The 13,360-nt window shown below is 35.9% G+C and overlaps 1 protein-coding gene and 2 pseudogenes across 1 annotated transcript; 2 read left to right on the top strand and 1 right to left on the bottom strand.

Moving 5' to 3' along the window:
• The first annotated feature begins 802 nt into the window (after positions 1-802).
• LOC120135101 lies at positions 803-1,397 on the top strand. The gene is made up of 2 exons (XM_039151452.1): positions 803-954; positions 1,036-1,397. The coding sequence occupies exons 1-2, from the start codon at positions 871-873 to the stop codon at positions 1,285-1,287; spliced, it is 336 nt and encodes a 111-aa protein (XP_039007383.1). The 5' UTR covers positions 803-870; the 3' UTR covers positions 1,288-1,397.
• Positions 1,398-1,769: 372 nt separating this feature from the next.
• Positions 1,770-5,617, top strand: LOC120135102 (annotated as a pseudogene).
• Positions 5,618-5,878: 261 nt separating this feature from the next.
• On the bottom strand, positions 5,879-8,206 carry LOC120135099 (annotated as a pseudogene).
• Between the last annotated feature and the right edge of the window lie 5,154 nt (positions 8,207-13,360).

The raw sequence follows: 13,360 nt of genomic DNA, 5'->3' as shown, positions 1-13,360 counted from the left end.
TTAAAGTCAAATCCATTAACCCAACTGCTCTCTTTATATATATATATATATAATATATATAATATATATATATATATATATATATATATATATATATATATATATATATTAAATTTAAAATACTTATACAATGACTCTTTTACTTGTACTAAGCATATAAGTTATTTATCTATGTTATTCCATCATTTTTTTTTTAAATTTATCATTGGGTTCGTCATTGTTGCAATATAAAAAAGGAACAATGACGTAAGATTTGTTAAGTGGACTCAGGTAATCAATTTTAGGAGAAAATAATACCTTTTTATTTATTTTTATTAATTTAGAGTGTTTACAATTAGTAGTATATATTCTAAAGATTTTTAATTATTTGACAATGAACGTTTAAATATTTTGTAGTCTCTGATGTTCGAACCTAAAATTTTTAAAAATAAAAATAATTCTTTTAAGTACGGAGATAACTTGATTTGTACAATGATATTTTTTTTGTTAATAGTTAATTAATTAGTGAAAGTGATTTGCATCCTTAATTAACCTTACTTTAATTTTATTTCTAATTTATTGTCTTGGACTTGGTCTTTAATCAATTATTTTTATGTGCCCATTGACTTGGGTGGGGGCGAAAAAGCATCTTATTATTCATATATTTTTATTATACTTATGTTATTATTTTAATAATCATTTTCAGATATTGTAAATCTTAAAATTATATATTTTTAAGGATTATTTTTAGTGTGTAATTTTTTACATTAATTTTTTATTGGTACAATAGAAGAAAAAAAACGTCGCGTGTCAATCCTAAAATTTTAGGGTTTCACTTTCATTCGTGTTCGTATGGAGGAGGTGAAGTAACTCGAACGACGCTTCAACCAGATGGTATTCTCCTTCTTCCATCTCGAGAGCCAAGTGGGCGAGGCGGTCGCCACACCGGTTGCCTTCTTTCCATATATGTTTGAGGTCAATCACCCATCCTCTCCTCTTAAAGCGTTAACTCTCTAAGATTCTCTGTTGTAAGTTTTCTGTTTTGTCTCCGTTTAGGGTTTTCAGGACACCCTTTGCATCAGTTTCCACAATCAACTTCTTCACCCCCAAACGTTTGGCAAGAGTGAGTCCTTGTTTGATGCCCCAAATTTCGGTCGTGGAGCTGTCATTCTTACCGATGTTGACCATGAATCCAGAAACCCAAGCAGCTCTGGCATCCCTGAGTCCCCATGTCGCAGCTCTTTCCTTGCTGCTTGCTCTCCATCGATATTGAGAAGTCAACATCCCTCAGGAGGCTTGGATCTCTGATAACACCTAATTTCTCCATTTGTTTGGCATTTTAAGTATCTGTTACCAGCTTGTGATCATATTGATAAATATGGTTTGGGTTGTTGATTTTATAATTAAACAGAGGGTTATTATTTTTTGGATTCAATTTTTAAGCATTAACGATGGTAAGATATTTAAGCGCTCGTTATTAAATAAGTTAAATTTTTAAAATATATATTATTACTTATAATCTTCGTATATTAATAAAAAAGTATAACAATAAAATGTGGTTAGTTTTATTAAAAAAGTATATTAATAATAATAAAAATAAAATGTATTAATATTCGGAAAAAGAAACTCACTTTTATCTTTGAAAATTATATTCATATTATTGAAGAATATGATTACTTTGCAATTTAAAATATCTGAAATTAACAAATTCCAGTCTCCATTGTATTATTACGTGTGTATTTTTGTTATTCCTTCTTCTTCTTCTTCTCTGTCACTCCCCACCAAACAAACAGCAAAGGCTTTCCTTCTCAATAGCATATAAGGAAAAGAAAACTTAAAGCACAAAATTTCCTTTCCCGGAAAATGTGCGAGCCACGGGAGGACAAATCACGTCCTTCCCCGCCAAAACAACGGCCGGGGAATTTGGATTTGGACGATGCTCTCGATCTCGACAACTCCTGGCCGTTGGATCGGCTTCCTTTCCTTTCCAACCCTTCATCTCCTTTCATCATATCTCCTTCTGAGCAGCCCTTTTCTCCTCTCTGGACTTCCTCTGATGAAGATAATAAGCGTGGGTCTACCGCGGGATACAATCTTTTTCTCACGTGTTAGTCCTTTTTGAATTTAATAAATCTCCGAATATTTTCTTCCTTTTCGGTTTTCTGATTTGTTTTAGCTGATCCCTTCTTGGGTTTTTCGTGGTTTAATTAGTTGAGTTGACTTGCTTGAATTTAATCCTCTCTTTTTCTTCTTCCTGGAACCCTGGAAATTCAGAAAATTACTTCTTAAAGAGGGTTTTTTAATCCATCATTAAGGTTCCCAATACCCGCGATAGAAAAAGGAAATTGACCCAATCATTGAATAAAAATACGATAAGGGTATTAAAGAGTGTTTATGTACTTAAATGTTCTATAATTTTCTGGGTTCAGTCTATTATATCATGCTAGAAACTGTACACGTTTGCTTAACTAACTTGATTTGTATCATGAACTATATGCTAGATGCAGGCGATTCCAATTCACCGAAGGAAAATCCTAAAGAAGAAGATGATAATGGAGGGGTATCTTCTCCGTTTCGGGGAAAGCTGCCACTTGAGAACCCGGATAGTTACTGTGTGATGAAAGAAAGGATGACTCAGGCACTGCGTTACTTCAAAGAATCGACTCAACATGTTCTGGCACAGGTTTGGGCACCTGTAAAGAGTGGTGATCGATATGTTCTAACGACTTCGGGGCAGCCATTTGTTCTCGATCCACATAGCAATGGATTACATAAGTATCGGATGGTTTCTTTGGCGTATGTATTTTCTGTGGATGGAGAGAGTGATAAGCAGCTTGGGCTTCCTGGTCGTGTTTTCCAGCAGAAATTGCCTGAATAGACTCCGAACGTGCAGTATTATTCGAGCAAGGAGTACTCACGTCTTGGTCATGCTTTGCATTACAATGTTCAGGGAACCTTGGCACTGCCAGTGTTTGAACCTTCAATACAGTCTTGTGTTGGTGTACTTGAACTCATAATGACTTCACAGAAGATTAACTATGCACCTGAGGTTGATAAAGTATGCAAAGCCCTTCAGGTGGGGTTTCTTCCCCTTTCTCCATATATCCAGGCCTTGTGTTTTCCTTGAAGCACTCGTGTTCACACGCATATCCAGGATACGAATATGGCCATATTACTTTCAAAGAACCCTCTGAAGTTCAAATACATGAAAAAACTTTACAAAATGAACATGTCTGTGTAGGTATACACTCGCATCTGAATCTAACATAGAAATCATAGGTCCATTCCTTGGAGACTTTTCTGAAGCACCTTTTTTTCCCTTTAAAATGCTTTGAGATTCCTTGGTAATGTGATTTCAGTTCTTATGCAGGCAGTGAATCTTAAAAGTTCAGATATATTGGATCATCCAGTTAGCCAAACCCAGGTGAAAGCTTAAATGAGTGTTCTTCAAATCTGTTATTCTTTTTGGATACTGCAAAAACGCTGCCTTGTTCTTTCGTTTCCTCTATCTGTTACTGATGAAATGCTTTTCTTTGAACCCCAGATTTGCAATAAAAGTCGCCAAAATGCACTGGCTGAAATTTTGGAGATTTTGACAGTAGTATGTGAAGACCATAAACTACCTTTGGCTCAAACCTGGGTTCCTTGCCAGCATCGCAGTGTTTTGGCCTATGGTGGCACCATAAACCTGGGTTAGCTAGAATTGGTAACTGATTTGGCATTCTTTATTGTAGATGCTCACACATGGGGTTTCCGAGAGGCTTGTCTTAAGCATCACCTACAAAAGGGCCAGGGAGTACCCGGTCGGGCATTTTTATCCCACAACTCGTGCTTTTGTGCTGACATTACCCAATTTTGCAAAACCGAGTATCCCTTAGTACACTATGCTCGGATGTTTGGATTAGCTGGCTGTTTTGCAATCTGTTTACGGAGTACTTGTACCGGAGATGATTATGTTCTAGAATTTTTTTTGCCCTCTGCCATTGTTGAAAGCAATGAGCAACATACTTTGTTGGGCTCCATATTGGCTACAATGAAGAGCATTTCCGAGTCTTAAGGTTGCTTCTGGAGCCAAACTTGAAGAGGATGAAGGATTTATCCAAATCATTGAAGCTTCTTCAGATGGAAGGTTTGATACCATTGAATCTGTGAAATCACCACCTGGTATTAACACTTCACCCGATAGGGAACTAGAACTAGATTTGTCGCAACAGCAATTAAACATGAATCTTGACCCTGCAACTACCGGTGGTAGCATTGCTGCTAGTGGACATGACAAAGCTCTTTGTTCCCGACAGAGTAAAGATGCAAAAAAGACAGAGAAAAAGTGGAAAAACCGAAAAAACAATTAGTCTGGAGGTGCTCCAACAGTATTTTTCTGGGAGTCTCAAGGATGCTGCAAAGAGCCTTGGTGGTATGGTTATGCTCTCTATGAAAAAATTCTTCGTCTTTTATCTTTACATTATATAATCTTGAAATATAGTTTTGGTACCTATTGAAAATGTAATGTGCTCAGAGATTATTGCTTTACAGTTTGTCCTACCAAAATGAAGCGCATCTGCAGGCAGCATGGGATCTCTCGATGGCCATCTCGTGGGATCAACAAAGTTAACCGTTCCCTGAGTACACTAAAATGTGCTATTGAATCTGTTCAAGGTGCGGATAGAACATTTGGTTTAGCTTCACTTGCAAGTAGTTCAGTCCCAGTTGCTGTTGGTTCTGTACCATGGCCAACCAGTTTGAAAGGTTCCAATCAACAAAACTCACCAAACTCCAACCCTTCGGAGTCTCAAGGTGAAAAGAATGATTTTCCTATGTGTAGGTCACCAGGAAGTAATGGACAAGTGGAAGATTGGTTGCTGAGAGCGAAGACACCGAGCCAAGAACTTTTCTATCAGCAGAATGGACTTTCACCGGACATGTATAAAGGGGAAAAAGTGCTAAAGTGCCAAAGAGAAGAGAGTTCAATGATGCCTACTTCACAGGGTCCATGCATAGGTAACCCTGAAACTGGAAATGCAGGTACTAAGAATCCACTCAGTTCCATCCACGATCAATGCTTTAAAGCACAACCCTCCTGAAAAAGCCTTTCAACATTTAGGGGAACCGAATGTATCAGCCACATTCTCAATGCCTGAAGCCCTTGTGGCTACAGAACGTCAAGATCCCTTTGGAGGTTTGCTAGTAGAGGGTGCCGGAAGTTCAAAAGACTTGAGAAACCTATGCTCTTCGGCAGCAGAAGTCGGCGTAGATGATATGATGCCTCCATATTCCATCCAGCTCTCAAGCAGGCCACAACTAGGCAGCAAATGAAGAGTGTGACCATCAAGGCTACTTACAGAGAAGACATAATTAGATTCCGGATCTCCTTGAGTTCTGGTATAATGGAAATGAAAGAGGAAGTGGCCAAGAGGCTGAAGCTGGAGGTGGGAACTTTTGATATCAAGTATTTAGTTGACGATAATGAATGTGTTTTGATAGCTTGTGATTCAGATCTTCAGGAATGTCTAGATGTTTCAAGATCATCAGGTAGCAATATCGTTAGACTGTATGTTCACGACACAATGGCCAATCTAGGGAGCTCCTGTGAGAGTATTGGGCAGTTATGATTAGCCTGTAAATATAATTTAGTGTATTTTGTATAGTCCTAGAATTCCAGAGTGAAAGTGCTGATTTTGGTTCCAAGAGCTTTCTCAAGTTGTAATAAACCTTTCTTTTAGCTAACCCAATTCTAGTCTTTGCTAATATAATTGCGATATATGAATAGTTTCAGTATCAAACAAAAACAGCAAGGTTTTTCTATGACTTGGAATTTGAAGCATGGTTAGTGATTGCACATGCAAAGAGCTCACATTAATAAATCTATAGAGGAACTCTGACGTCAATAGGCTAAATTCCATTAAATAAGTAATAATACAACACTGCTCAATTACATTTAGAAGATTAACATACCAGAAGTTAATTTTCTTACATGCGCCTTGATTTTTGCTGCGGAGGGTATCCAGTCAAGCCCGTTCCTGGATCTTTCCTTCTCAATTGTTGCTGCTGATGAGGTTGGGTAGCAAGGTTCCGTTGCATTGGCATGCCTCCTGGATTCATTCCACCACCCACTCCAGCCTGAGATGGGTAATTATAAGTCATCATGCCCTGAGGCATTCTTTGCATCGGAGGAGGTGGAATAGGTCGATTCACAGATCCTTTCTCCTACATGACCACCCATGCCGTCAACTACATTTCCGGATGGCACAGGTTGTGGTGGTTGCTGAATGCTGGCTGTCCCTTCAAAGTCAGTGTTGTGGTCCACTGGACGATTAGGATAATTGATTATTTTCTCTCCAGGCTGGTTAGGTACCAGAGCATTTCGACCTGGTAAAGGTTCAATTCTGAAGTATTCATGCTCTAGGGCCTGTGCAGCCGTTATACGCTTTCGAGGATCATATTCAAGCATCTTAGATAAAAGGTCAAATGCAGGACTCTTGGGAGAAAGATGAACAACACTATGGAGTCCAGCATTTTCGTACTTGTGTGCTTGAATGTGCTGCATATCCGATTGCCAATGGGGAAGATTTGCAAGCGTGGGCCACTTTTCCAAGGTGGGATGGCCCAAAATTTTAAATATCTTGTCCAGCTGATCGAGTTGAAAGGATTTGGTGTAGATTTGGCTTCTGCACCTTGAAAAAGTGGCTTCAAAGTCAAAAGCTCAGCAAAAATACACCCAACAGCCCACATATCAACTGCACTGGTATAGTGTTTGCACCAAGAAGCAATTCAGGTGCTCGATACCAAATAGTTACAACCACGCCGTTGTCAGATAATGGCTTCAAGGGAGCTTGATAAATCCTCGCAAGTCCAAAATCAGCAATTTGACAACCCCGTGTTCATCACCATCACCCATAACCAATATATTTGATGGCTTTAGATCTCGATGCATGATCCAGTTGCTGTGGAGATAGTTCAATCCGTTGAGCAGCTGCCAGAGCAATGACTTAACAGTGTATTGGTTCATAGCATGGTTAACCTTGTCCCTGTGGTGTCTGATTTCGTAGAGGTCATATTCAGCGTAATCAAAAGCCAGATACAACGATATCTGCATGATTGATGTGCACATTCACAAGCTTCACAACATTCTCATGCGTAATCTCCCGAAGCAACATGATTTCTCGGATGGCAGTGGGGGAGACACCATCCCCGTCTTTTGACTGTTTGAACTTCTTTATGGCAATGCATTTTCCACGGTTTGTCGGAGACTTGATTCTTGCAAGAACACAAGACCATAAGTACCTTCACCAATTTTGCCAAGCAGATTGTACTGTTGCAGCCACGCTGGCTTCTCACTAGTGCTAGATGAAGTATTGTTGGTTGCGATACCTCTGCCCGAGCTGTTATGGCCATCTCCCATGGTTTCTGTGCTTTACAGCATCGACTATCGGCACCTAATAATCAAGTGTACCACACCAAGATGATAAGCTCATAATGCCATTACAAGTTATTGCAGCTCATAAATGTAATCCCCTTGAATTCATAGCAACACAACAATTTCAAGAAACACATCAATCATATATTTCTAATAGCTCAATAGTTAGCTCTAGTTCTCCAAAGATCTTACTTAACAAACAAGTTTCTTTTAACATAAAATAAGTTAAACAAGTTCATTCATACTTAACAAAATCAGTGATTGAGAACGCAAAACATCGAGTAAAAATGAAAAATTATAACTCAAATCACATAGCTACTATAATTTACCTAAATTAGAACTTTTCAACTGGCATTAACATCACCATAGAAAACAAACGCCAAAATTATCTTCACGCAATCCAGAAAGAAAAAAAAGCAAATTTTTCTTTTCTTTTTTTCACAATTCAATCGACAAACAGAAAAGAAAGAGGGATGATACCGCAAAACTTGTTGACTAAGAGCAACAACGACGTCGTCTCAGGAATTTCCACGCCACGAATTCAATTCAGAGTGTCCGAATTCGAAAGCAGCTGTTCACAAGCTAGAACTTTCCGATAAGTCTAATAGAAAAACAATAGAGAGAGAGAGAGAGAGACCATCCTTCATGAAAGTATCCGAAAACAATAACAGAAATTATAGTAAAGAGGGAAAAAAGGAAATCAAATTATAGAAATAAAACCGTCAGCTTCTTTCAAGTTCGAGAGCTAGGGTTCTTCGTGTTACTTGATTCTTGTGATTGCTGAAAGGGCGAGGCTTACCTTGTAAGTCAACCCAGTTAGAAATCAAACAATAAACTGTATTTAATCCACTCGGCCATTCCTCAAAAAATTATTCTAGATTTAGTTTAGTTTTTTTTCCTTCCTTCTTTTTCACTATTTTTATTAATTTATTTTTAATAAGTTTATTAAAAATAATAATTTTCGCTCATAAATATGAGACTCAAATGATATTATATATAGGCTTGATACCAAATTAAGTGTCTAAATTATACCAAAATTTTTGAATAAGTGTCTAAATTATTTGTTGACTCATTCTGGTGTCTAGCGTTACAAACGTTATCACTTTAAGGGTGCGATTGGTTCACAGAATATAATATTACCAGTGGGAATAGATTACCGGAATATAACATTACCGAAATATAACATTACCTAACACATTACTGAGAATGTTACATTATTTTGTTTGGTTTATTTGGTAGTAATGTAAGATTACAATATTTGGTTGAACGGATAAAAGATTACTGGAATGTATATTTACCAAATTGACATTGTTCTATATTTTTAACAAGTGAACTCTAATTATTTAAATAAAAACATTATATAAAAATTCATCGATAATATATTATTTATATCATGTATTATTTTAATTTTAAATTAATATTAAATTTTACATAATTTATTTAAAAATATTAAATTTTACTTCAACATAATTTATATAAAAATATATCATGTTCATTTAGGGATTTTTAACTTTAACTATGATATTGAATCGACCATGACGATGATTCAGTTGGGTATCAAGTGGATAATCATGTGGTTGTCTCGCATGATCAAATGAGATACCAGATCAGCTGGTTTAACACGCGACATCAATATTTTGTTACCTCCAATAATAATTTTTAGCAGCAAATAAAAGCTTATTAATATATAATTCAAACCTTATTGATTTTATGGTATAATTAGAGTGATCTACTTTATATAGAAATCTGGTATATATAGAAATAAAAGACAATAAGAGAAAATGAAGGTTCTGAATCAGAAATGTGCGCAAATTATTTAATATGCAATCCGAAAGAATCTTACGAAATGCTATTCATAGTCTCCTACTTGAAGAAAGCATCAGACAAGGAAGCATCTTCAAGTTGAACATTGTTTTGGTGTGAGCTCCCTTGCCTGCCTCTCCACAAGAAAACATGATACACAACAGGATCAACATGTCCCATGCTTCATTCTCTCATCCCCTTCCTGCCAACAACATTGTTCAAGTTCTTCTCTTCGTCTCTCCAATTCCTGCACATCAACACTCAATGACATTATTCTAGTTTCTTTTTCTTTGTTTTGAAAATCATGAAATCAACACCAAATATCAAATCTCCAATATTCATCATCGTGTAAGGTGTCTATTAATAAATATTTCGAGCAATGTTCGCCACTGCCATGTAATTAATGCATTACTTCTTGAACTCAGTTAAATAATGTGTTAATGTTAAAAAAATTCCTAAAATGATTACTTAATATCCTTAATTGGTGCTCAATATCCGATCAAAATCACTTGAAATGCACTACAACAATGTGTTCTTACAGCTCATTTGTTAACTTAAGAACACTTTGAGTATAATGTGGTTGGAGAGGTTTAAATCCTTAAAGAGGCATTCACTGTATGACTAGGCTTATAATTGATCAAACAAAAGAATGCATAAAAAACAATCATCAAGACAAGATGTAGACCAAAAAGGCCAGATTTAAAGTCTCATAGCTTACCTCCAGATCCTTAACTGCTTGTTCCCTAGTAATTTCCTTTTCTTTGCGTGAACGTTTAAGAAAGCCAATGTGTAACAGCCTCAATACCGGGTTAGTGATCAAATTGTAAAGTTTCAGAATTTGGTGACTAGAGTAGAACCATGGATTAGTTCAATGATTTATTTAGAAATAAATCATAAAAGTTGTTAGTAATTATAAGATGAATTGAAGGGCAAAAGGGTCATTTGACAAGGAAGATTTTTTATTTTCCTTATAAGATAAGGAAATCACGTGGGAAGAGAGAAAAAGGTTTCAGAGTTCTCTTATCTTCTCTTCTTCCTTCTTTATACGTGAAGGCTTGACTCAAAGGTGAGTTTCTTTGTTTGTTGATTAATTATTGATTTTAAGGTTGGGTTATGATCATTAGATGATAATTAAGTTTAAGGAAAGCTTAATTTGTTCTAAAACAACAAGATGAAAGATATAGAAGAGATTAAAGAAAATGAGCTTTTAGATGAATTTTTGGAAAAGAGTTAATAAGTGAAATTTGAGAAGGAATTTGACTTGTCATCACTAAGAATAAGAGATATATGAAGTTAGAAAGGATTAATAACAAAGTTGAAAGTTTATTAAGATTCTTAAATTTTAAGAATCATGATGAGATATGGAAGATAAAGATGGTTTACATGGATATAAGTTGATTTAAGTAATGGTAGTGGAATTTAATGACATAATAGGGGCTTAAATAGAATAATTGAATGAAGAATTGATGATTTTCGGGTTTAAAAATGAATTATGGGCTATGTGCATCAATGCACATTCAATGTGCACCGATGCATCAAGGGTAAATCTCCAGAAATTGTTCAGTGTGTATCGATGCACAGGAAGTACATCGATGCACCTCTTAAAAATGGAAACATCGAATGAAATTAATGCATCGATGCATAAGGAGTGCATCGATGCACACGTTAAGGGATGCATCGATACACGATAGGATGCATCGATGCACTTCAAGGGGAAATTGAAATAAACCTTCCTTTTGGTCTAAGAAATGATAGATTAGCGTATATCAATTGAATACTGATATGCATCAATGTATGATTATATAGATATCGAGCACGAACAAGTTCCAGAACGATTATCAAGTTAAGATTCAATCGAAAGAGATGAAAGCATAAAAGTGGATTGAAACTTAGTGAGGCCAAGGTGAGTGCATATGCATTAGTATATGATGTGTGTGGAAAGACTTGCGATGAGTCTACTTCCAACATTTGATTACATGATTTTATGAATATTAATATGGGTGATATGATTATTATTTATGCATGAATATAATCATAGGTGTTATATGTGAACATGTGAATTATATGAAAAGTGATATGAATTACATGAAAAGAAGCTATATGTCTACATGTATATGTGAAAGAAGCTATGAGCTTATATGAACAGGTGATATGAAAATGTATATGTGAAATGATATAAGTGAAAATGCCCATGTTATGTGTAAAGAGAGCTAGAGGTATAATTGGCATGCCAAGAGTCGAGGGTTCTACGTGGTCCTTCGGGACATATATGTATTCTTTGGAACATTTACAGGGTCTTGTGAGACACATATGTGATCCATTGAAATATGTATATGATTATTAAGGAGTGGTCCTTCGGAACAAATACAGTACATAGGTCCTTCGGGACAAAAATTCATAGCCCCTAGTGTGACCCCATACGAGCTGTCGTGACAGCATAATGCATAATCTCAATAGACTCACATATCTACAGTTCTCACAGATGTATATGGGCTAACAAAAAGATAGCAATAAAAATATATTACATGTAAAGTATATGCTATTGGATATGAATTGTATTATATGATTGATATGATGATGTGTGTATGGTTTGAATGAGCCATATGTGATAAAAAGATATGATTAAAGGATATAAATGATAATAGTAAGGATAATAGAATAAGGTTAATGATGGAAAGGATGAATGATGTGTACATTTGATTAAATGAAATGATATATTATTTTGTGTGATAGCATGACATGATATGATAGGATATGTTCATGCATGATTAAGTAGTTAGAATTATTTTAATGTGTTTAATGCCTCACTAAGTCATAGACTTAGCGTGTGAGTGTTTCACACGTAGGTTCTGGAAAGCAAGAAGAGAAGTTTAGAGGAGCAAAACAGGTCAAATTCTCCTTTCCACAATTCAGATCAGATATAGGTTTAAATTATGTATTTTGTCATATAAAATGTAGTTGGCATGTAAGATAAAAGATTTGTACTGGAAACGATCTGATCAATTTGTAAAATCATATGTTTTTATATAATAGAAATTATTTGGGTTTTAGTGGAAATGTCTAACTGAATTTCATTGAATTTTGTCAAAGTAAAAGTTTTGAACGGTCAATGTGACACCTCGGACTCGTATTCGGGTCGAGTACGAGTTGAGGGTGTTACACAATGCATAAGAGTCCCTGACAAATTATCGATGCAATCAAGTAGTAAACATAAACTCAACTCAAGCCATAGCTCTGAAACCCTAACTACATTCCACCCAAACTATATTTTTCAAGACATGAAAGTGGATAAAAAACCTTAAACCTATATTGCTTCAACTCTTTATTTTTTTCTTCAACTATCCATGTGCAAGTGTTGGACATATTTTTAGACATAGATGATCATATCCTCCAAATACATGGGAGAAAAAAGAACTTACAAAAGTTAAAACATACCTGTATTCGACACAGACATGTATCTGACACAACACTCACATCCTAATCTGAGTAACATAGCCCTAAATTATAATAACTGTTGAAACAACTAGCCAATAGATAGGCACCATGAAACTAAAACCACACTTAGAACACAAGATTAAAGAAAAAGGAAATACTAAATCTGTAGTTGAGTTGAATTATCATAAGTCATAATCTTAGCCAGTATTCCTTCAACCTTTATATCCGATTTTAAGTTAGATGGGTCTAAATGAACTTGTGGGACTTGGTTGATTTAGCCTAGAAATTCTCTCCGAAACATAAGACGATAGGCTCATTATCTTACCGAAAGAACATATACTAGACCACAAGCAAGGAGCACATAGCTCGCTATGTTCTGAAGAAGTACAAGATCTCGTTAACTCGATGAATATTCAGGGAAAGCTCTCGTCATAACTGCAACACTGAGGCGAGTAACAACAAATTTAGAAATAATTTTTTTAAGTGCGATTATTCAACAAAAATTGTAAAATCAAGTATTATTGAAATCTAGAAATTTGGTATTACAGGGTAAAAAAAGAAAAAAAGGAAAAATCTTACTGCAAAATAACGCTAAAGCATCGACAGACCACCAGAAAAGGGTCGGGTCCCGACCTTACTCTGGCGCTCAGAGGCGGTCTCGGCAGCACAGGCTCGCTGCCCTCTGGATCTTCATTTTTCGACATTTTTGCGGTTCACCTATTTCCTTTG

Source organism: Hibiscus syriacus, unplaced genomic scaffold, assembly GCF_006381635.1.
Source record: "Hibiscus syriacus cultivar Baekdansim isolate YM2019G1 unplaced genomic scaffold, ASM638163v2 tig00110602_pilon, whole genome shotgun sequence".
In the NCBI taxonomy this organism is placed as follows: Eukaryota; Viridiplantae; Streptophyta; class Magnoliopsida; order Malvales; family Malvaceae; genus Hibiscus; species Hibiscus syriacus.
This window is presented reverse-complemented; position numbering and strand designations above follow the sequence as displayed.